At 41.4% G+C, this 25760-nt stretch overlaps 1 protein-coding gene across 1 annotated transcript in view; it reads right to left on the reverse strand.

The window, feature by feature from the left end:
• RSRC1 (arginine and serine rich coiled-coil 1) overlaps positions 1–25760 on the reverse strand; it is a 368121-nt gene that overhangs the window by 190184 nt on the left and 152177 nt on the right. The window contains 1 exon segment of the mRNA XM_088447633.1: positions 7848–7899. Coding sequence (XP_088303759.1) covers positions 7848–7899 — 52 coding nt within the window.

Consider the following 25760-nt stretch of genomic DNA (forward strand, 5'->3'; position numbering starts at 1 on the left):
CACAGACTCGCCCCCTTTAGGGCTACTTCTAGAAATTTCCCGGGCTGGTTTTCCATCCCAATCCGCCCCTGTCCTCATCCCTTAAAAAACTTAGGCCAGATTTAGTTAATCGTAAAGGGAACTCACTGGAAGGCAAATGAGGATTCCACCATGCGTGATGGCTGGTTCGGCGAATGCCTCTCTGCCTTTTATCATTCCAAATCTCGTGGGGTAGCAATTATTTTTGCCAGGACCCTATCTTATACTATTTTACATACTATTTAAGACTCAGAGGGTCGATATATTTTAATGGATGTTCAAATTTATGATGACAAACTCACTTTGCTTAACATACAGTTCCTTGCAAAACTATCCACCCCCCTTGGCTTTTTACCTTTTTTGCTATATTACAACTTGTAATTTATTTTTTTATCTGAATTTTATGTTATGGATCTGCACAAAATAGTCTAATTTGCTGAAGTGAAATGAGAAAAAGATATATTAAAAAGAATCTTTATAAATACAATTCTGAAACTTGGCACGTGCATATGTAATCACCCCCTTTGCTATGAAGCTCCTCAAAAGTTCTGGCGCAACCAACTTCCTTCAGAAGTCACATAATTAGTAGAATGAAGTGCACCTGTGTGAAATCTAAGTGTCACATGATCTGTTATTATAAACACACCTTTTCTGAAAGGCCCCAGAGGCTGCAACACCACAAAGCAAGAGGCATCACACCATGAAGACCAAGGAGCTCTCCAAACAAGTCAGGGACAAAGCTAAGTACAATTCTGGGATGGGGTATAAAATCTTTGATGATCCCCCGGATCACCATCAAATCAATCATCATCAAATGGAAAGAACATAGTACCACAACAAACCTGCCAAGAGAGGGCCACCCACCAAAACTCACAGACCAGGCAAGGAGGGCATTAATCAGAGAGGCAGCACAGAGACCAAAGGTAACCCTGAAGGAGCTGCAGAGTATCTGTGCATGTGACCACAATAAGCCGTACACTCCATAGAGCTGAGCTTTATGGAAGAGTGGCCAGGAAAAAAGACATTACTTAGTGATAAAAATAAGAAGACACGATTTCAGCTTGCCAAAAGGCATGTGGGCGACTCCCCAAATGTATGGAGGAAGGTGCTCTGGTCAGATGAGACTAAAATTGAACTTTTCGGCCACGAAGGAAAACGCTATGTCTGGTGCAAACCCAACACATCCCATCACCCCAAGAACACCATCCCCACAGTGAAACATGGTGGTGGCAGCATCATGCTGTGGGGATGCTTTTCAGCAGCAGGGACTGGGAAACTGATTCGAGCCGAGGGAAAGATGGATTGTGCTAAATACAAGGATATACTTGAGCAAAACCTGTTTCAGTCTGCCTGTGATTTGAGAATGGGACGGAGGTTCACCTTCCAGCAGGACAATGACCCGAAGCATACTGCTAAAGCAACACTCGAGTGGTTTAAGGGGAAACATTTAAATGTGTTGGAATGGCCTAGTTAAAGCCCAGATTGCAATCCAATTGAGAATCTGTGGTCAGACTTGAAGATTGCTGTTCTCAAGCGGAAACCATCCAACATGAAGGAGCTGGAACAGTTTTGCCTTGCGGAATTGGCAAAAATCCCAGGGGCAAGATGTGGCAAGCTCATAGAGACTTATCCAAAGCGACATGCAGCTGTAATTGCCGCAAAAGGTGGCTCGACAAAGTACTGACTTTAGGGGGGGTGAACAGTTATGCACGCTGAAGTTTTTTATTATGTTGTCCTAAATGTTGTTTGATTCACAATATAAAAAATACACAACTTCACAGTTGTAGGCATGTTCTGTGAATGAAATGATGCACACCTTCAAACAATCCATTTTAATTCCAGGTTGTGAAGCAACAAAACATGAAAAATGCAAAGGGTGTGAATACTTTTGCAAGACACTGTACGTGCCTAACAGCAATTTACAGACCGTCTATCAGAATATAGCGCAACTCTTACATAGAAGTATGAGCTAGAATGTAATATTTGGTGGGGATTTTAACACTATTTCAGACCTTTCCATTCCTTCAATACCGTCGAACCCCACGGCACCCCAGTGGAACCAAATTTCCCAATTATTGGCAGATCACTCTCTGGTGGATCCTTGGAGATTGTTCAATCTCACCGTTAAATCCTACACATTTCACTCTGGGGTTCATGGGTCCCTCTCTCACAATGACTTCGTTTTACTCTCTACAATACTTTTCAGATACTACAGATGCTTTTTTAGGTGACATAGCAGTATCTGACCATGCCCCGGTCTAAGTAACACTTATTATTCCTTCAGCTTACTTACGTCCCTTCTTTTAGCGCTTCCCCTCATACCTTTATCATTCTGTACAAATTTCAAAAGTTCTTTAAATTAAAATTTGCAGAATTTTCGCATGATAACCTTGAGCATTGGGACAACTCTTGTCAGGTTGCGGCCTAGGATCGTCCTCACCTCAGCGCCGGCTTCCCCTGATTTTTCGAGCAGTCAGACGCCAGGTGCGGCGGCGAGTGATATGCTTAGGATTATACCTGGGGTCTGCTAGGACATCCATGTGCTCACTCCGTGATTTGGTTCCTGTGGTTACCATCGTGGGTGCAGCCATGACAGTCTACATCACCTGAATGCCCTTTACCCAACGGTAACATTGGTTGGTCAGCTGACACTATCCTCCAATGGACTACTACCTTAGTGTATTTAGCCGGGCTAAAAACAACAGGAAGTTGCCTGTACAACGTTGTTACTTCCAGTGTATAATTGCTATTGCAGCATTCCAGGTTCCAAGCTCCTTTCTTCCAGTGATACTCTCCTAGTGTTTTCCCACGGTGTGTGTGTGTACTCAGTACATCAACCGAGTACGATCTACGATGTGTCATCATCCTGTGCCAGTTCTGCGTCTGGAACCACAGTGTATGTACTCAGTATGCCATCCGAGTAAAATCTCCCAGTGTCATCCTCCTGTGCCAATTCTGCATCTGGAACCACAGTGTGTGTACTTAGTAGGTCATCCAAGTACAAACTGCTAGTACCATTCTCCTGTGCCAGTTCAGCATCTGAAGCCAAAGTGTGTGTACTTAGTACGTCATCGAAGTACAATCTCCTAGTGCCATTCGCCTGTGTCTGCCCTGCATCACCCAAGTGCAAAACTTCCAGTATCATTCTCCTGTGCTTTCCCTGTTATAGTGCTCTTCCATTTCCCACTTGTGCCGGATATCTGACCAAAGGACTACGACCCGTTTGCTGGGTGAAGCTTAAGCCCAAATCCCGCTTGGAGGGGTCACTGGTGAACACCGCCCAGTAAATTAGACTCTGCACCTTTGGTCAGGTCTAGCCAACATACGGAACTAGTGGATGAGGAAGGCATATATCCAGACCCTCACCTCAGATTCCTTTCTCAACCTGGGTCCACGTCTTCTGATCACTCTCTAGGGGACCACCATAGCCTGAACGTGACACCTGTCTAGTTTTAGGAAACATCTAAGGTGGTCATGAGGGGACACATTATGTCGACATTGCAAAACAAAATAAAGAAATAAAGGCCCAACATAATGTACTGCAACAATCTATGCAGACTTGCCTAAGGGAGTATGTAGCAAACCCCAATGATACAACCTATACTAAATACATCCGATCCCGTAAACAAGTGGACAGCTTTCTTTTAGCTCAGGCCCATTTGAAGATGGACTACACTAGACAAAAATATTTTTGCTGGGGTAACAAAACAGGCACCTTATTAGCTAATATGACTAAATTGTTTAAACGTAAACACCATGTAACAGCCCTTCGGAATGGTCAATCCTCTAATTCACTTACCAAAATTTGACATTTCTAAGACAGTTCAAAATTATTATGATAGCCTTTATAAAGCTACCCCACACAACACTGTACTAACGGCTAAATTACTGGATGAGGCGAACCTATCCTGCGAAACACCCTTCCCAGAAGGAAGCATTAGAAGCTGAAATAACCGAGGAGGAGATCGTTGGCACTGTAGCTAACATGCATTTAAATAAATCACCAGGACTTCTAAAGCATGACGTGGTGCCAGCACTTCATGCACTTTTTGGTAGCATTAGAACGGACGCTTTATCTTATCCTATCTTCAACCAGGCTTTTATCTCCCTTATCTCAAAGCCAAATAAAGATCCAACTTTCTACTCGTCTTATACATTATTGACTTCAAAATAATGGCAGACAGATTGCAGGTCTTTCTGGCCTCTATACTGACAGACCATCAGATAGGCTTTCCCAGAGGTAGACATTGCATAAAAGGAATCCGTACAGCCATTGCAGTGGTTATGGCGGACAATCTCCAATCTGATTTTTCGGGAATCCTCTTAAGCCTTGAAGCGGAAAACAGTCGGGAAGCCAGCGGACGCAATGCCGACCGCCGGATTCCCGACAGCTGAACCCCAGCAAGGATTAAATGACAGGCGTCAAGATCTCGACGCCTGTCATTTTACCTACGCCAGGACAGCCACGGGGGGGGGGAGGGGGAGGGTTAGGTTTAGGCTTAGGGTTCCCGCGGGGGGGTTGACTTAGAGTTAGGCACCACCCCGGGAGGTTAGGGTCAGGCTAGGTGAAGGGGGGGTTAGGGTTAGCCAACCCCCGGGGGGTGGTTAGGGTTAGGCACCCCCCCCGGGGGACTTAGGTTTAGGCAGCAGGGAAGGAGGGGTTAGGTTTAGGCACTTAGAGGGGGGATTAGGGTTAAATACTTGGGGGGGAGGATAGGGTTAGGCACCCCTAAGGGAGGGTTAAGGTTAGGGGGTAGAATAAGTTAGTTTATACTTGCCATCCTACAATCGGGATTTCCACCTGTGTCGGGCTGCGGCTGCCGGGATTTGAACCGCCGGCCACAAAAGCATTTGATATGGTATCCTGGCCCTACCTTTAGGGGTTTCGTACAGGGTTTTCAATCCTTACATTTTCTATACTTTTCCAACCACTTCGTTATTCATTAATGGTACTGTGGGAGAGGGTTTGGTAATGACCAGGGGAACGAGACAGGGTTGTCCCCTTTCACTGTTGCTCTTTAATGGCCCTCGATCCTATGCTTAGAGTCCTACAAAATTGGTTATCATTTCAGGGCATCAGCAGGAGGTTGTGAAGATATCACCTTTGCAGACTATGTTCTTTTATATGTATAGCACCAGAGGGGGACCCTTGAATCACTGATAGCGAGAATCACAGAATTTGGGTCAGTCAGGATTTGAGGTTCATTTTGAAAAATCCACAGCACTATACCTAAGACGAGGTTACACACGACGAGCAAGGTCTAAGGATACTCCTATTGGATGGGCGACCAAGTCCATCACATATTTAGGGGCGCAAATCCCTCTCAATAAGTTTTCCGCACTTAATTTGAACTCTATTATGCGAGGTGTGAGGGAGGATGCAGAGAAATGGCGACATCTTAATCTATCATACTTAGGTCGAGCTAACTCGGTGAAGATGATATTATTTCCAAGAATCATATACCCTCCAGTGTTCGCAAATACGCGCTATAGCGCGTATTTTACCTGGAATTGAGGACCGGGGACCCACTTTTGCAGAATGGGTGAGTCCCCGAGGATGCGCTCTGCTGCGGCCAATCCCTGGCTCCTGAGTGGGCTGAAGGTGCCCACAGACATAGCGACATACTTACGATCCGACGATGTGTCAGATTTCCCTTGAAACTCTCCCCGGCAGCTCAGCACACGATCTGCACAAGACATGCTGTCCAATCTTCATCCGATCTCCTGCAGCCAGACATTTTTATAGTGCATTGTGTCCTAGATCGTCAGATCTGCCGTACAGCACAACCCATATGTATCTCCATTTCTTTTGTTAATAAACAATCCAAATTTTCAATATGGGACTACAGGTTATCATTTTTACATTGTGGCACAAACAGGGCATAACTTGTGTTCGACAGATTATGAATAGTGTAACCAGGAAACCAATGTTGTTTACAAAGGCAGTGGAACAATATCCAATGCGTAGACCCTTTATATTTACAAGCTCAGCCTTATGTGGCCGGTCTCTCCAAGGTGCTCTCATCGGATGACTAATAACTCTTTAGATGATTTAATAATGAAAGAAAACCCCTCCTACAAAGCCATCTCAATACATTATTCTTTCCTTCGCATTCCTTTACAATATGATACACAGAAAACAGGGCTAGCACAATGGAGAAAACTATTTCCATCTCTAACCACAGATAAGTTGCTGCGAACACTTGAGACATCTATCAAATTAATCACTGCAGGATCATATGAAGAATTACTCCTAAAGATATATCTTTACCCTTATCGTAGACACCTCATGGGGATCATGGATGAACTATTAATGCCGTAGCCGTGGCTTTCAAAGGGTTGAATTATTACACAGTTTATGGGTGTGTCAGGTAATTTGGATATTTTTATACAGGTATAGGGTTATGTCAAATCGACATTTCGTTAATTGCCTACCCTTAACCCTGAATGGGCAGTTTTTGGCATACTACCCGAAGGCACCAGAGTGGTGAGGGGAGGTATGGAAATTACTGTTAGTGGGAGAGGGTTTCTATCATTCTATGGAACTTTACCATGTTTGGAAATGATCTTTCAGTAAAACTATCCTTTTATATTTGTTACACGGGTATGGGCAGAGGAAGATTAGACAACATGGATTCGGGTTCTCACCATAATGATTTTTTATTTAACATTTATGTAATGATGGACTAACTTTGATGTATATTGGTTATATGTTCCAGAAATGTATAATGTTGTATTTCCATTGAATATACTATAATTGATATTTCTTATTATTTTAATTGATATGCTTCAATAAAGGAGAAAATTTGATTTAAAAAAAAAAAAAAAATGTTGGGACTTGGTTCAAAAACACTGGGACACCCGCTCTATGATTGATGATAAATTAGGCACTTAGAAGTTTTTAATGAGCTTTTTTTTGGCAAATTATGACATATAATTTTTATGGGTGAAATTCTGCAAAGTGCAGAATAATGGGAAAAAAATATATGGGACATGTATATGGGGGTGCTGTATGATGGGGCAAGTGTTTTAAACTTTACAGGTGGCAGTTACAGGTGTGTTTTAACAGTGGCCTAAAATGACACAAAAATAAACTGACATGCATTTTTATGCACCGAATTCTACTACAGCATTTAATTTGCTGAAAAACACTTGCTTTCTATGATATTTTTCACTTTTATAGAAAAATGCTTATAATAGACATATGACACACTTCGAGAACCCCAAATAGCTTGCTTTTGGCCACTAACATACCTCTACACTGTTATCCTATATTAGTGTGCATTGTTCTGTGGTACATGCAGGTTTCCCCATATTCACCAATACTTAACAAGTGTAGCACCTGCAAGAATTATCGCCCGAATGCTGGAAGACGACTTTTCTAATTGAATTAGGCGTTAAACGGGAGCGTGCGTACAGACGGTAAGCGACATTAACGGACGATAGTTGCTTTAAGTTAACAGGTACTCATTGAAGCACCCCCTAGTGTCTCTGAAATGCCATTTTATTGTTTCACAGCTGCATGTGACCTTAGGCAAATGCAGAAATGATGCACAAGCTGCTTGTGGTTAGATAATCCCACTACGTGTGCGGCAGAGAAACCTGCACTGCTAACCTGGTCCTATAATTGCTATACCAATATGAATGCAAATAATTTGTTACTTTTCTTTTCATTGCTCTTTTAAATTAGTTCCTTTTTCTTTAAAATAATGACACAAATAGACTTTGCAGCAGTGCCAATGCATAATACAGCCTTATAATGAATGTAGTTTCGGCTCGGTAATTATTTCAGTCTCACAAACTTAAAACCTTCATCTACCATCACTCACCAGCAGCTTGGAGAACCATCTGCAGTGTTGCTTTGGCCTTTTCAGCAGGAGTCTAAAAACAAAGACAAAAAGCATATTTACCATACATTATGGCACTAATCAAAGGCACTGTGTTTTTATACAGAAGAAACAGCACTGAGATAGACCAAAACAACCATGAAAGCCCATATCCCTCCTCATTTCTATGCAATATCCATTATTTGAAAGTACATTCACTATTATGCAGCCTCCATATTTCCTAGCCCCTACCTACTACATTCTACCTACTATCCCATTTAATTGTTAGGATGTATCCACTTCTATTCAATGTAAATTGTTCCACGCCTCTCTTACTAGTATTTATTATTAAAAAACAAACCGGTAAACACAGTGGTGTAAGAAACAAAAAAAAGAACAAAGAAAGTTCTGTGCATGCTATCTGCCCCTCAGCGCCCCATCATCTGCCTCCTCAGCATCCCATTATCTGCCCCTGCAGTGTTCTTTGTTTCTATGTTTGTCAATTATTTTTTTTTAAAAAACCTAAGCAGTACTATTCTGGCACATACCAATATTTAACAAATATTATAAATAAAATAAAAATGAGAATTTTTTTTTTTAATCTTTAGCTACGTCTTGTCTTTACTGAACCTTTCAAAGGATTAGGTTTCTGTAATAATTTAATAAATATGTAAAAGTAAATAAAAGCATACATATTACATTAAAAAATATATATATATTTCTCTTCATCAAATTCAATACTTTCATGACTTTTAAAAACCAAGAAAAGTCAAACAAATCTTTTAATCAAAAATAAAGTTACATATTTTTAACTTTCTGCAAATGTTACACACTGGCTTCAAAGCCTTTAAACAGAAAACAAATGTGGTTATATCACAACAGAATAATGATTTGCACCTGTAAGCAGAGTATATATAAATATAAAACAAACTAATGACTTTGTCCCAAGACTCATTGAATTACCAGATAACTCAGTTTAACAAAACAGCATTTCTAACAGCACATAGCTGCCAATAGATCAATTTGCCATGAACAGATATTAATCCTTACTGGTATTGGTCTCATCCACATCTGACATATGTAAGAGGATGCATGTTTGAAATAGATGTCTCCATATAACAATTGCATAAGTTATTTCTGAAGTTTTTTCATGGCTTTTTGCTTTTTATTGTGCTAAAAAACAATCGCAGTACCCAATAGTGTTTTGCATACCACTGAATTTACATTAGTTAGTTGAGCCTGGTCTAATTGTGCAAGTAAATCTCCACATTAGTATTATGTTTTTAAATACATAACCCCATTTAAAGACTATTTGCTAATTATTATTATGAACTTTTCAGCTGGAATAATCATTTTTTTTTAAAGGTGTTATCCCCTTTTAAACAAAAAAAAACATGTGAATCCTACCCCAAAAAGCAAATATCACACCCAGGATTCTTCAGTTACCCGAAAGTGGCTCATGGTGAAGCTCATAGCTCCTGATAAATCAACTCAATTCGCAGAGTCCTCTTAAACAGCACTCCACAGATTGTAGAAATCGGCTATTATCTATAACAATAACAATCATTTGTGGTGCGATCCAGCTCCATTCATGTTTAAGTGGACTACCCCTTTAAAAGTGTTTCTTACCTATTTTTCTGTGTGCTGGAAAGCACAGAAATCTGTATGAAGTATATTTTTACAGATAGTCTAGGCTGATATATTCCCATTTTTTTATTACTCACTAAAAGGAAACTTTGTAGGGAGATCTATAGCTGAATACACACTGGCAAATATACTGGCTGATCAATTGATCGGACAATATATATCGTGTGCGCATCGGCAAGCAATATGTCTGAACGACAACGTTCACAGACATATTGTGTTGGCTGTGCTGCAGAGCAGATGGCAGATATATGTGGAGATATATCTGCACTTTGTGCTGTGTGTTAAGGGCAGTCGGCCAGGGAACCCCATGGCCAGCAGGACCCACGGCCAGATGACAGTTGTTCAGTGTGTATGTACAACCATCATCTGCAGATATATATATTTTAGGTGTGTACCCAGCTTTAATAAACTAACAAAATAGCTACATTCATGAAACAATGCTTTCCGCAAACTATTTACATGTATTTACCATTTTTCTGCATAACTGTTAACACTATTTTCAAACACTATTTTCAATTCTGGGGCCCATACATCTGCGACAGATTGCCATTATGCCCCATTCTGCCGACATTGGGGCTGGGGGGGATTTTTGGATATTCAACATGTTAAAAAGTCTCTACTTCCAGATCCAAAAGTGGTCAGAATTGGAGAGTTACCTTCTTGTTTCGATTATGGTAGAAAAGATATACACTAAAAAATTTCTACAGTGTGTAGATAGAAACCAGATGTTAGACAGTCAATTGGTCGACAGGGACAAAAGGTCGACACCGAAAAAGTCCGCATGGACGAAGGTCGACCGGTACAAAGTGTCGACATTGTCAAAAGGTCATCACAGAAATGGTCGACTTTTTTTTTTCTAACCCTAATCTTCACCCTAGCCCTCACCTTCCCTCCTGGTGCCTAACTATCGGGGTAAGTGCCTAACCCTAATAATAAAAATTAAAAAAAAAGTGTCCACCATTTGTACACATCGACCTTTTTTACCATGTTGACCATTTGTACACGTCGACAATCTTCCTTGTCGACCATCTGTCCCTGTCGACCTAATGACTATCTAACATCTGGCGTCTATCTAGACAACGTTGACCTTTTTACTGTCTATCTAAAGTCTGGATACCCTTGTTTCATTCTAAAATACTAAGTATTAGTATTATAAATCATTTGAGAAATAATAATAAAATATGATACATTAGGGGGCATATACAACTGGTCGCGAGGTTATCATACATAGATAAGGACTAGCATTTGTTCCCCACGTGTGTCAATGAGCCTTGGGCACCAATGACCCTGTCACCGGTTCTCCTTCCTTAGACCACTTTTGGTAGGTACTAACCACTAAATATTAAGCATACCCACTGGACCTGCTGTTTTGGGGATGCTCTGACCTAAAGCCTGATTCAGCAATGATCGCAACTGTGATTGCAATAGCGATTACACACGCAGTCTCACTGCGATGATATGCTAATCCATTGCGAACGCTATTCCGTCGCAGCACAACACAAGGACGTCCACCTTACCTTACACACATTCGTAATACTTTGAAAGACTGCAAAACCATCGGTAACATCAAGTACCATTGCAGTCTCACGCACACTTGCACAAGCTCTGACCTTACTCAGGAATTGCTAACCTCGTTGCACACTGAGGGCCTGATTCAGACCCGCTCGCGAGCGCAATGCGCTCGCAAGTGGGTTGATGGTGGCCCAGTGCGCATGCGCACGATGGAGCCGGCTCCGTCGTGCGCATGCGCGAGACCCGGATAGCGACGGGCAATCCGTCGCTCCGGGTCTCGTACCAAAGGGGGGCGTGCTGTCGATGTTGAATGACAGCACGCCCCCTTTGGTGGGCAGGCTGGGGACGTGGCTGCCCAGACGGAGGCATTCCCATGGGAACGCCTACCGTCTGGGGCCGGCCCCACTGACATCACAAGTGATGTCAGTGGGAGTGCTTTCGGCTCTGTTAGAGCAGAAAGCACTCTGGGGCTTGCGGCAACGAGACCCTACCACAAGGGTCTCGTCGCAAGCCTGATGGTCTTAACCATTGCGACCATCTTCCTGGCCGCTCGCTATAGCTGTGGGTGGTCACCCACAGCTATGCGAGCGGCCAGGAGGCAGCTCTGAAAAACAAGAAGGACGGCCCTGATTCAGAGCGAGCTCTGAATCAGGGCCTGAGTACACAAGCTGTGTATGACATTACAGTTAATAATTTATGCACGCCACTGCAACGGTGTTCAAATGCAGTGACGCGCCTGCATTTTGCTGACCACCCCCCATAAACGGCACTTCTTGTCAATCACTCTGCGGTGGGTCTGCGTAGTCACTGCTGCTCGCAGTGGCTGGTTTGCGCACTGCGATGCATAGGCATACGCAGAATGCAACAATCAGCCGATTGCATGTGTAATCGCAGTTGCGATCCTTGCTGAATCAGGCCCCTAGTCGTCTAATTATTACAATTTGAACCTGGTCAAAGTAGCTCAGATCCTTACACTTCCTATGTCTAACAAGTCAACTTCAAGAACTGAGAGTTCACTTGCTGCCTAATATATCCCCACCCCTTGACAGGTGCCATTGGAACGATGTATTCAATGTTATTCACATAACGTGTCAGTGGTTCTAATGTTATGGCTGACCGGTGTATGTATGTGCGTGTAATATATATATATATATATATATATATATATATATATCTATCTATCTATGATTGTTATTTTAAATAAAGGGGAATATTTGGAAGAGGCTTTTAGGTTGATTAATGAACAGACAATGTATCATAAAAAGGAAATAGATCCCACCGGTAGAATTGTAGAGGAAATTAGATTATTATTAGAATAAAGGATCTCAAATAAATGCGTAATTAAAGATGAGTTTAATTACCTTTTTAATGCTTACCCTAGAGTGGCTATTTTTTACTACTTACCTAAGATACATAAGCAGCTTGCGAAGCCACCAGGCCGCCCAATAATTGCGGGTATAGATTCAGCTACCTCCTGTTTATCAGAATTTCTAGATATATATATATATATATATATATACACAGTCAGGTCCATAAATATTGGGACATTGACCGAATTTTCATATTTTGTCCTCTATTCACCACCACGATGGCTTTGAAATGAAACAAACAAGATGTGATTTAACTGCAGACTTTCAGATTTAATTTGAGGGTAATTGCATCCAAATCAGGTGAACGGTGTAGGAATTACAACGGTTTCTATATGTGCCTCCCACTTTTTAAGGGGCCAAAAGTAATGGGACAAACTTAACAATCCTAAATTTAACTTTCACTTTTTAATACTTTGTTGCAAATCCTTTGAAGGCATTTACAGCCTGAAGTCTGGAACGCATAGACATCACCAGATGCTGGGTTTCATCCCTGGTGATGCTCTGCCAGGCCTGGTTGCTTTTGCAGTATGCTTAGGGTCATTGTCCATCTGCACTGTGAAGCGCCGTCCAATGAGTTCTGAAGCATTTGACTGAATATGAGCATATAATATTGCCCGAGTTCCATTGGCAGCCATACATGCCCATGCCATGACACTACCACCACCATGCTTCACTGATGAGGTGGTATGTTTTGGATCATGAGCAGTTCCTTTCCTTCTCCATACTCTTCTCTTCCCATCACTCTGGTACAAGTTGATCTTTGTCTCATCTGTCAATAGGATATTGTTCCAGAACTGTAATGGCTTTTTTAGATGTTGTTTGGCAAACTCTAATCTGGTCTTCCTGTTTTTGTGGCTCACCAATGGTTTGCATCTTGTGGTGAACCCTCTATATTCACTCTTGTGAAGTCTTCTCTTGATTGTTGACTTTGACACACATACACCTACCTCCTGGAGAGTGTTCTTGATTTGTCCAACTGTTGTGAAGGGGTTTTTATTCACCAGGGAAATAATTATTTTGTCATCCACCACAGTTGCTTTCCGTGGTCTTCCAGGGCTTTTGGTGTTGCTGTTCCAAACAGTTGATTTGGCCACACCTAATGTTTTTGCTATCTCTCTGATGGTTTGTTTTGATTTTTCAGCCTAATGATGGCATGCTTCACTGATAGTGACAGCTCTTTGGATCTCATATTGAGAGTTGACAGCAACTGATTCCAAACGCAAGTGTCACACCTAGAATCAACTCCAGACCTTTTACCTGCTTAATTGATAATGAAATAACAAGGGAATAGCCCACACCTGTCCATGAAATAGCTTTTGAGTTGATAGTCCCATTACTTTTTGCCCCTTAAAAAGTGGGAGGCACATATTGAAACTGTTGCAATTCCTACACCGTTCACCCGATTTGGATGTAATTACCCTCAAATTAAATCTGAACGTCTGCAGTTAAATCACATCTTGTTTGTTTCATTTCAAAGCCATTGTGGTGGTGAATAGAGGCCAAAATCTGAAAATTCTGTCAATGTCCGAATATTTATGGACCTGACTGTGTGTGTGTATATATGTATATATATATATATATATATATATATATATATATATATATATATATATATTAGGAAATATGTTGTGGAACTAGACTCATATGTTAAAGATTCTACACAAATTTTAGAATGCTTTAAATAGTTTGTGTGGCAAGATGATTTTTGCTGGTGTACAGTGAATGTTGAAGCCCTGTACACTCGTATACCACATGATACAAGGTGTTGATGTGGTGAAATTCTTTCTGGACAGTGATATAAATTGGAGCCCGATATGAGAGTACATTCTAGACTGTATTATGTATGTGCTGAAAAATAATAATTTTAAATTTCAAGGGGATTTTTATGTCCAACAGCACGGGACAGCGATGGATATGCCTTATGCGCTGAATTTCGTTAAGTGGGAGATGAATGAGGTGTATAATAACCCATTTTTTAAGTACATTAAGCTGTATAAGCACTATATAGATGATGTGCTTATTGTTTGGCAAGGCAGCGAGTTAGAATGGGATAATTTTATGGTCTCTCTAAATAATAACGCTTACAACCTTAGATTTACCTCAAAATTTTTGGATTCAACTGAAGTGAATAATGATAGAAAAGTGGCGACGTATACTCACATAAAGAAAGTAGACAGTAAGAGTTACGTCCATTATGAGAGCTGCCATTTGAAGAAATGGGTCTCGAATATCCCGTATTCACAATTTATAAGGTTAAGGACTTGTCATGATGCTGTGAAGTTTGATGAGCAGGCAGAAAAATTCAGTAAAAGATTTCTAGCAAAAAAGTATCCGAACTTCCTAATAGATAGATGTACAGAGAGGGCAAAAAAAGTGAATAGGGATTCTTTGTTGTTCTATAAAGAGATCTAAACCGGAAAATTATATTTTTATCCCCTTCGTGACTAACTATAACACCGAAAGCTGTAAGATCAGAGAAATTTTAGAGAAACATTGGGATATTTTGTCTCTAGACCCTGTTCTGAAAGATATGCTACCTTCAAGACCTCAAGTAGGCTTCAAAAGAGCTTGAACCTTGAAAAACAGTCTAGCCCCTAGTAATTTATGTAACATTAATAGTAATGAAACTGGTTAGGTTTAAGTAAAGGTTTTTTTTCCCGTGTAACAAATGTAAGATATGCAAATATGCTAGTAAAGAAAGGAGAAAATTCTGGAATTACAATAATAGTAAATCATGGGAAAAAAGAAGTCGTATGTACTGTCTGACTACCCATGTTATATATATGTTGGAATGCAAATGTGGTGTTATGTTGGTAAAACAAAACGTCCAATAAAAATTCGAATTTTAGAACATACAAGAAATATACTTAATAATGTTCAAAATCATTGCGTACCTACTTTTTCTTTCAAGGCTATCGAGCATGTTGTTCTGGATGAAAGAGGAGGGGATATTTTGAAATTATTGGCCAAAAGAGAGACTTTTGGATATATTCTTTGAGCACGTTGGTCCCAATGGGACTTAATGAGACTTATGATGTAATGCCTTTTCTGCATTGAGTCTGTTGAAGAATGATACTCCCTATGACACACTGATGTTGACCTGCGGGCTCCAATGTTGTCGATATAGGGGGGTTCTAGTTTTTTTTTTTTAACAGTGAGATGATCATGTTTAAGTATATGAATCTAATTGGGATTTAATTATTAAAGCTTATTTTTATTTGTGTATGTATAACACTGGGGAACCAAAAAATATATTTTTTTTCTTGCCAAGGATTTAAGATCAGTTTGAGAATACTCGCAGGTCCTATTTACGCATTAGATCTTCGCTATAGCTGAATTGGCTCCAGTTTTCAAATTAATGAAAAATTATAAAATTGTATTATTTTCTCCATTTGAAGTACCTTACTAGTCTAGGCCTGCTTTACTTAACAGAATCGACTTAGTTTTGCTTTTTTTAACAACTACCCTCTTTCAACAATAACAAGAATTTGTTCGATTTGTGATAACGTAGCTGGTAGTCACGTTTAAGACACAGAACACATTCAAATCTCCTCACTAACGCTGGGAGGAGGCATGGCAGTGAAGCTGTATGTACTGTCTGACTACCCATGTCATATATATACACATATATTTATTCACACACACACATATATATCATGCCGGGACATCCTCAGACCACAGCCACTGCTTCCTCCCAGAATACAGAGAGGAGCAACGGAGAGGACCGAGTGACGCAGTTAGCACACCTCCTGTTCCTTTGTTTGGCCCACTCTCTGTCCCACCAGAACCAATTTCCCGCCGTTTGGGCTTGTTTTGTTCAGTACGTCCTCGGCTTTTGCTGGGAGTTAGCACTGAATGTGTGAAACAAAACGTTTTCGCCATAAAAATGAATTCTTCTCGGAGACAGTGTACTAACAACCCTGATGGTTTTTGTTATATTTGTGGCAAATACAGTGTTGCAAAAGAAAGAAAAAATATAACTATATTCGTAAAACAAGCATATCAGGCTAATTTTGGATGTCACATAAGCCAGCAAGACAAGATTTGGGTGCCTCACAAAGTTTGTAAAACCTGCGTGGAATCACTTCGCAATTGGACTAAAGGTGATCGAAAAGGACTTAATTTCGGCATACCTATGATGTGGTGTGAGCAAAAGATCACTTGAGTGACTGCTATTTTTGTACTGTAAATGTGAAGGGTATGAATCGATTTAAGAAACGCAAATGGGAATACCCAAGTATGGATTCTGCAAAACAGATACCACATAGTGAAGATTTACCTGAACCATCATTCAGTTCTTTGTGCGAAGTTGAATGTGATGATGTGGAAATGTTAATTTCATCCAGTGCAAGTGACAACACAGATGAAAGTGAGTTTGAAGAAAGTTTCTCTACTCCAAACAAATTTTCTCAAAAGGAATTAAACCATTTTAATCTATGACTTGAATTTATCAAAAAATGGAGCTGAGCTTTTAGCATCCAGACTTCAAGAAAAGCACTGTCTTGAGCCGGATGTTACTATAACGTCGTATCGAAAGAGAGAGCCAGCCATACTGCCGTTCTTTAGCCAAGATAACAATCTTGTGTTTTGCAACAATATTCCGGAACTTCTCCAGATGATGGCTTTACCAGAATATCGAGCAGAAGACAGGCGGCTCTTTTTGGATAGCTCTAAAAGGAGCTTAAAATGCGTATTACTGCACAATGGGAACAAATTTGCTTAGATTCCTATCGGTCATTCAACAAAACTTAAAGAACAGTATGAAAATATCAAGTTAGTCTTAGAAAAAAATTGCTTATTCTCAGCATCAGTGGTCTGTTTGTGTCGATTTAAAAATGATAAACTCTCTTCTTGGGCATCAAAGTGGATATACTAAGTATCCTTGTCACATATGCTTATGGGATAGCAGTGCAAAACAAAAGCACTGGCAGCAAACCGTATGGCCTCCAAAAGAAGTTATAACTGTAGGAGAAGCCAACATCATTCATGAGCCTTTAATTGACAGGAAAAAAAAATCATACTGCCGCCTCTCCATATCAAACTGGGTTTAATGAAACAATTTTTAAAATCATTGGACAAGTCAGGCGATTTTTTCACGTATATTTGTCGAACATTTCCATTTCTTTGTATTGAAAAATTAAAGGCAGGAATTTTTGCCAGTCCACAGATACGGAAACTGGTGAAGGATCCACATTTTACCACATCTGACTGAATCTGAAGCATGGGTCTGTCATTCAAAATTTTTTAGACAATCACAAGGCAGACAACTATCATGAATTAATCCACAACATGCTAAAATGTTTCGTGAAAGTAGGTGCCAACATGAGTATTAAAGTACATTTTTTTGTACAGCCATTTAGATCCCTTCCTGTCCAATCTAGGAGATTTAAGCGAAGAACAGGGTGAATGTTTCCATTCAGGTAATGGAAGAAAGATAACAAGGAAGGAGGGATCATCCCATGATGGCTGATTACTGTTGGAGTCTGCAGACGGACTGCCCGAACCAGAATACAAAAGAAAATCCTACAAAAAAACGGTTCTCCTAGTTTCCTAACACTTATGTATGTAATTATCCTGTCTTTTTATAACATTTTATGAATCAAGATTAATTAGAATAAAAAAATATATATCTTTTTAACTATTTTTAACATGGCTTAATTTATTTTTTCATAAATATTAAAGACATATGCAGATCTCAAAAACTAGAGCCAATTGAAAAATAAGCATGGCATATTCATGATCGGGAGCACAAAATTAATCGAAATCGATGCTTAAATCCATGGCAGATTGACTGTTCCCCAGTGTAATAGATGTGAACTAGAGGTGGTCACTGTAATAAGATATTAGTTGTTTATGTGAATTTATGGTATTTTTTTATATAGAGAAATGGGTTAATATATATATTTTTAGTTGTTTTTTTATATAGATAAATGGGTCTTAATATTAATATATATATTAAAAAAAATGTTAGTTATTTAAGGGTTTAGTGCAATAAGAATTCTGTGTCATGTGTGTGACTAAGGATAAATAGCGTTTACCTAATCTAATCTTAGACAGTAAATACCTGCTAGTATTTTAATTAATGCATTTTAATTACTGTATTTTAATATTGTATCTTGGTGCGAATAAGTATCGCTGTACTGTTGTTTAACTATGTTTGATACTAAGTGGCAGCAATAATATGCAGCACAGCTTCTAACGGAGATTAATATTATCAAATGCCGCTATTTAGGTAATTAATGTACGAGTATAAAAGAGAAGCTGTTCTCAGAATAAACCACACCCCCTGTCGAAGTCACAATAGTGACGAAACACATTGGGCATGGCTTATGTTACGGTGGATGCGGTGACGTCAGATGCTGGTCCCAGCATTGATTTTCCTACTGGAAATCCGTGTGGCAGTGTAATACGGTTAGCCCCATAGTGGACACTGTATGTCGTGGAGACGCTGGCGAGTCGTGGAGGCTGAGTCTATATGCTGATCATTGTGCTCTAAGATGCATGTGAACTTTGTTCTATAGCAGTGGGTTTTAAAAATTACTTATATGTGCACCCTCCTTCTCTCCCTCTCTCTCTCTCTCTCTCAAGAGAGAGAGAGAGAGAGAGAGAGAGAGAGAGAGAGAACTGTGGTAGACTTACCTAGATATTTCCCTTTCTTCGAGGTCCATAGGGTCTACAGGGATACCATGGGGAGATTATGGTTTGAAGATCAGGCACCAAACAGTTAAAGCTTTGGGTCCTCCTCCATATATACCCCACCCCTAACCATAGGACTTCAGTTTCGTTAACAAGCCTAAAGGCAGGAGAAGGAAAGAGGAGAAGGAAGAACAATCGTACACCAGAAACAGAAAGTGAGGGAATCTGTGACCAAAAGAAAACCACCCAATGAAGCCAGGTGCATCAGGGTGGGCGCCCTGTGGACCTTCGAAGAAAAGGAGTTATCTAGGTAAGTCTACCATACCTATATTTCTTCTACGGGGTTCATAGGGATCCACAGGGATACCATGGGGGGGGAAGTCCTAAAGCAGTTCCCCTAGGGTAAAGTATGCTCCTGAGCAGAAAAAAGAACTGGGAGGCAAAAGTATCAAAGGCATAAAACCTAAGAAAATTGTGGACAGAATACCACGTGGTAGCCGTGCACAGTTGTTCAGCAGAGGCACCACGGCTGAATGCCCACGATGGCCCTACAGACCGAGTAGAATGTGCTGCTACCGTGCTTGGGACAGGAAGATCAGCCTGTGTGTACACCTGAGAGATAGTCATGCATATAACCATCTTGCCAGAGTCTACTTATGCTGGACATTGTTTGTGAAAACCATATAATACAAAAAGAGAATCTGATTTTCTAACACAGTTTGTACGAACTACATCCAGGGAGGCTTCACCTACAAAAAGGTCTGGGAGCCTGAAAAGCTGGAACAACAATTTCTTCATTAACATGAAAACGGGGCACTACCTTAGGAAGTAACCCTCCCTTGTACGAAGAACAGCTTTATCCTGGTGAAAAATCAAAAATATGGAGCGACAAGAGAGCGCTGCCAAATCTGAGACTCTGCGAGCTGAAGAAATAGCAAGAAGAAAAAGAGTCTTTGCTGTCAACCACTTAAAATCTACAGAGTCTAAAGGTTCAAATGGGGAAGCTTGTGACCCCTTAAGAACCAAAGATAAATCCCACAGTGCTACCGGTTAAACAAAAAGGAGGCTGAACTCGCAGGACTCCTTGGAAAAAAAATTCTAACATCTGGTAATGAAGCAATCTTCTTCTGGAACCAGACTGACAGTGCAGAAACCTGCTGACGGGTCTCTGAAGCTGGCCCCATACATGGGGACCTTGTGGTTGTGGCGTGACGGCATGAGATCTATCTCTGGTAGACCCCATTTGCTTACCAGAAGCTGAAACACTCCCGGATGGAGAGACCACTCTCTGGCGTGTATGTCCTGGCGACTTAGGAAGTCTGCTTCCCAATTGAGTAACCCCGGAATGAATATTGCAGAGATGGCAGGAAGATGACGTTCTGCCCAAATGAAAACCTTTGTCACTTCCTTCAGGGTGGCACAAGGAGTCATGGCTGCATGACTCCTTGTGCCACCCTGATGATTGAGGTAGGCCACTGTAGTCGCCTTGTCAGACTGGATCTGGACAGGCCTGCCATGGAGCAGGTCCTGTGCCCTGACAAGTGCTTGTATACTGCTTGCAGTTCCAGAATGTTTATTGGCAGACTATTTTCTTGATTTGTTCATCTCCCCTGGAAGGTGTGATGACCGGTCACTGCCCCCCATCCGCGAAGACTGACTTCCGTGGTGAGAAGCATCCAATTTGGAACGGTCGCCCTTTGTTGAGATGCTCCTTCATTAGCCACCACAGAAGGGAGTGATGAACCTCTGGAGTGAGAAAGATCATCTGGGACCATATTAAATGATGCTGTCAGGAGAGAGTCAACCTTTGCAGAGGCCTGGAATGGAACAGAGCATAACCCACCATGTCGAAGGTCGATACCATTGATCCCAGCACCTGCATTGCTGACAGAATGGATACTCTTCGCTTGCATAGCAGCATGTGTATCTGCTTTGATAAGGCCCCAATCTTGTCCTCTGGCAGAAACACCCTTTGTGCCTGAGAATTTAGACATGCTCCCAGACTTACCATCTGCTGTGTTGGAGAAAAAGATGATTTCTTCCAATTGATGATCCAGCCGTGCCTTTGTAGGCAGGCTATAGTCAGTTGAAGATGGTTTTGCAAAACCACCGGAGTCCATGCCAATATCAGAAGGTCGTCCAGATATGGCAGAATTCTGACTCCCTGATGCCTGAGATAAGCAGTCATGACTGACATTATTTTGGTAAATACCCGGGGAGCCGTAGAAAGGCCAAAGGGTACAGCCTGAAATTGGTAATGTTCCTGAAGGACAGCAAATCGTAAAAATTGCTGGTGGGATGGGATAATTGCAATATGCAGATACGCATCCTGAATATACAGAGAAACCATGTAATCTCCCGGCTCCATAGCCAAAATAATTGACCAGAGAGTTTCCATGCAGAATTTGGGAACATGGATAAACCTGTTGAGGGGGTTTTAGATTCAATATAGGGTGATTTGAGTAATAACCCCTTCCTTGTTGGGATATGGGAACTGGGACTATTGCCTCTGCCTGTAGCAGGGAATGAATTGCTTCCTGAAAAGCCAAGGCCTTATCCACATCTGATGGAGGCTTTGTGGCAAAAAATGTCTAGCGGGAATGTCTCTTGAAAGTAAGGGCATACTCCTGAGAGACCACTTCTCGGACCCAGGCATCTGTAGTTGTTTGATGCCAATAATCCGCAAACTGAAGAAGTCGGCCCCCCACCCTCGGATCCCCCAGGAGGACGCCTGCTCCATCAGGCCGAGGGCTTGTGTTCCGACTTAGAAGCTGAACGTATTGCATTAGTTTGTCGTTTTGACTTATGAAAACTAGTCGGCCTAGAAGTCGTCTGTACCTTACCTCTTCCCTGAGGATGGAAGGACTGAAAAGAAACCTGCCTAGATCTATTATTTGACTTAGATGGCAGACCTGTTGACTTTGAAGCCACCAGAGTAGAAATTATGTTATCCAACTGTGCTCCAAAACATACCTTTCCATTAAAAGGTAAAACTTCCAGCGCCCTCTTTGATCCTGTATTAGCTTTCCAATATCTTAACCAAAGGGCCCTGCGTGCTACTATGGATGCTGCTAATGCCTTAGAAGCTAAAATTCCAGCATCCACTGCAGCTCCTCCCAGATAGCAAGCCACTTCCTGTATGTGGGAGATATTCATCATCTGTTCTCTGGTAGCATTTGGTAGAGAATTTTCCAATGCCTCAATCCATTCTTCATCAGCCTTGGCTACCCAGGCTCCAGCTATAGCCAGATGGGTAACAGCTCCAGATGATGATGATATTGCCTTAAGACAGGCTTCAATCTTTTTATCTGTGGAATCCCTCAGAGATGATGCTGATTGAATAGGCAATGTAGCATTTCTGATTAAATGCGTTACATGAGCATCCACAGTAGGAGGTACCTCCCATTTAGCACATACAGAAGGTGGGAACGGATACAATGATTTTATTCTCCTATCTACATAAAACCGCTTATCAGGGTTACCCCATGCCTCCTCAATAAGCTCAGTGAGCTGTTCAGACACAGGGAACTCCGTTTTGGCCAGTGGTGATTAAACACCAGAGTCTTCTTACTATGAGCAGGTTCATCATCATGAACATCTAGGATTGATTTAACCGCCCTCACCAAAGAAGTAAAATCCACAGTAGATGAATGATCCTCCTCCCCAGAAGATAATCCTGGAGAGGAATCCTGTGCATCAGATTCCTCTGATGATGCGTATGAATCCATATGTTGGGCAGACTGAGATAGAGACAACTTGCGTTTAGGCGCTTTAGTCACCACTGGTCTGTTATCAACAAGATGGTGCCACACTCTGACTAGAATGGCCATCAACATCCCTTATTCTGGAATGCATATGAGGTGAAAACATATGAGAACACCCCATCCAAGGAGGCATCGATGCAGTAGACAAACGATCCACCACCTGTATCATAACCGGGGACAAAAAGGTAACCCAAGATGGCTCTTGTCCAACAACAGGTAAACAGGACTGGTAAGGTGGTACTTTATAACAGTCAACACACATACCCTCCTTTATGTCCTGTGAGGACACACAAGCCTTACATGATTTACATGAAACCAGCACAGGTGGCTCCCCTCCTGTTTCCCTTTATCTTTTGACATATTCAAAGTAAAGGCACAATCGCAAAGTTATGCGACAGATTTCACAAAATCTCAATGAATGTGAAGTACTTCTGAAAGAAATAACAGTGATAGTTAATTGACAGTTAGAAATAAAAACAATATCAGTCAGCAGCTAGCAAACAGTTACATACAATGCACATGTAATATAATTACAATTGGCTCGAAATCAGCTACAGCAACGCAAAAGGAATGGTAGGACATAGAGCACCGTATACCTTAACCAAGGGAGAGTTATACAGTGAGACTGACCCAGACCAGTGTTCTCCCCAGGCTGTTTTTTGCAGGTGCACCACCCGGCAAGAAACAGCCTACCACCCCGCACTTTGGGAGCCTGCAAGTGGGGACAGCATCTGGGAGCTGTATAAGAAGGAACAGATCCTACAGACTTTGCAGCTTTTTCATAATCAGACGACTGGGCCTCTTATAAGAAGCAGAATTAATATATAAAATGTTATTTCAAGTTTAAATCATTATAAGGTCAGGGTTTAAAACATTTTATCATTGCGAAACCCCCACCCGGCTAGTTCTTGATGACACCCAGCTGGAAAAAATTTCTGGGGAGAACACTGCAGACCTCCCTGAGACCACAGCTACCGGGTGCACTGCGTGGACTGTGAGTGTCTCATACACGTGGAGGTAGGCGGAGCAACCCAGATGCACGAAACCCTTGTAGGGACTGCATATGGGTTGGGGGAGGAGCTGCTGGGGGGGAGCCTACCTCCCCTAAGCTGCATTAACCAGCCAGGTATGCTGATCTCATGGCAGCAGATTGCGTCTGCTGCCGATACCAGACGTCAGATGATAGGGCCCCGGCTGGTGTAGTAAGAATGCGGATAATCCCTGGTCCTTACAGCAGTGGCTTTTAGTGCGTCTCTGACAGCAAAAGCAAGGACTACCATGCACGATTCCCCGTAAGCGAGGAATCGCCTTACCTGACACCTCCGATTATCCAATGCAGTTCAGGTCACAGCCTCGCTGCTAACTAAGCTCAGCTATGACCCGCCGAAATCAATAGCACAATTACCAATGTTGCAGTACATGCATCTTAATACAGACTCCTGGTACTGCCAACTCAGAAAACTTTAAATAAAACAAAGTAAAAGCTTAGGACTGCTCTAAGCAGGCCTCTTGTTACAAAAGGTGCTTCTGAGTCCTGCTGCACCAAACAACAAACTGAAGTCCTTTGGCTAGGGGCGGGGCATATATGGAGGAGGACCCAGGGAATTCTGGGAGCCAAAGCTTTAACGGTTTGGTGCCTGGTCTTCCAACCATTATCTCCCCATGGTATCCCTGTGTATATATATATATATATATACATACATACACATACATACAGTGGGTAAAATAAGTATTGAATACAACTACATTTTTCTTGGTAAATATATTTGTAATTGGGCTATTGTAATGAAATGTTCACTAAATGTCAGCAACAACCTATGCAATCCACACATGCAAAGAAATCAAACCATAGATGTCCATAAATTAAGTTATGTGTAATAATGTGAAATGACCCAGGGAAAAAGTATTGAACACCTAAAAAAAGGAGGTGCAAAAAGGCATGGAAAGCCAAGACACCAGCTGAAATCTATCAGTAATTAGAAAGCAATCCTGCCTCTTGTCAGTGCATATTAATATAAACTGGTTCAGTCCCAACTGGTGTCTCATAACCAAGGTGTCACACAAGAAACATCTCATGATGGGTAAAAGCAAAGAGCTCTCTCAAGAACTTAGCAACCTTATTGTTGCAAAACATACTGATGGCATTTGTTACAAAAGGATTTCTAAACTTCTGAATGTTCCAGATAGCACCGTTGGGGCCATAATCCGGAAGTGGAAAGAACATAATTTCACCATAAACCGGCCACGACCAGGTGTTCCTCGCAAGATTTCTGACAGAAAAGAGTGAAAAGAATTATCAGAAGAGTTGAACAAGAGCCAAGGACCACTTGTGGAAAGCTTCAGAAAGACCTGGAATTAGCAGGTACAATTGTTTCAAAGAAAACAATAAGTAATGCACTCAACCGCTATGGCCTGTATGCACGCTCACCACAGAAGACTCCATTGCTGAAGAAAAAGCATGTTGAAGTTTGTTTAAAGTTTGCTGCACATTTGGACAAGCCTGTGAAATACTGGGAGAATATAGTCTGGTCAGATGAGACCAAAATTGAACTCTTTGGATGCCATAATACAGTCCATGTTTGGAGGAGAAATGGCACTGCACATCACCCAAAACATACCATACTAACAGTGAAGTTTGGAGGTGGGAACATCATGGTATGGGGCTGTTTTTCAGCATATGGCACTGGCATATTTCATGGGATTGAAGGAAGGATGAATGTAAGAATGTATCGAGACATTCTTGATAAAAATCTGCTGCCATCTACCAGGATGCTGAAGATGAAACGAGGGTGGACATTTCAGCAAGACAATGATCCCAAACACACAGCCAAGGACACTCTCAATTGGTTTCAGAGAAAGAAAATAAAGCTGCAAGAACCTAACCCCCCCCGAGCAGCTGTCCGTGCCTTCCGTCCGGCTTACCTTCATTCGGTATGCCGGATCTTTACTTTACATCCCGTCTTCCTGTGGGTCACTCAGGAGTTTAT

This window comes from Taudactylus pleione, unplaced genomic scaffold, assembly GCF_031769625.1.
Source record: "Taudactylus pleione unplaced genomic scaffold, aTauple2 ptg000436l, whole genome shotgun sequence".
NCBI lineage: Eukaryota > Metazoa > Chordata > Amphibia > Anura > Myobatrachidae > Taudactylus > Taudactylus pleione.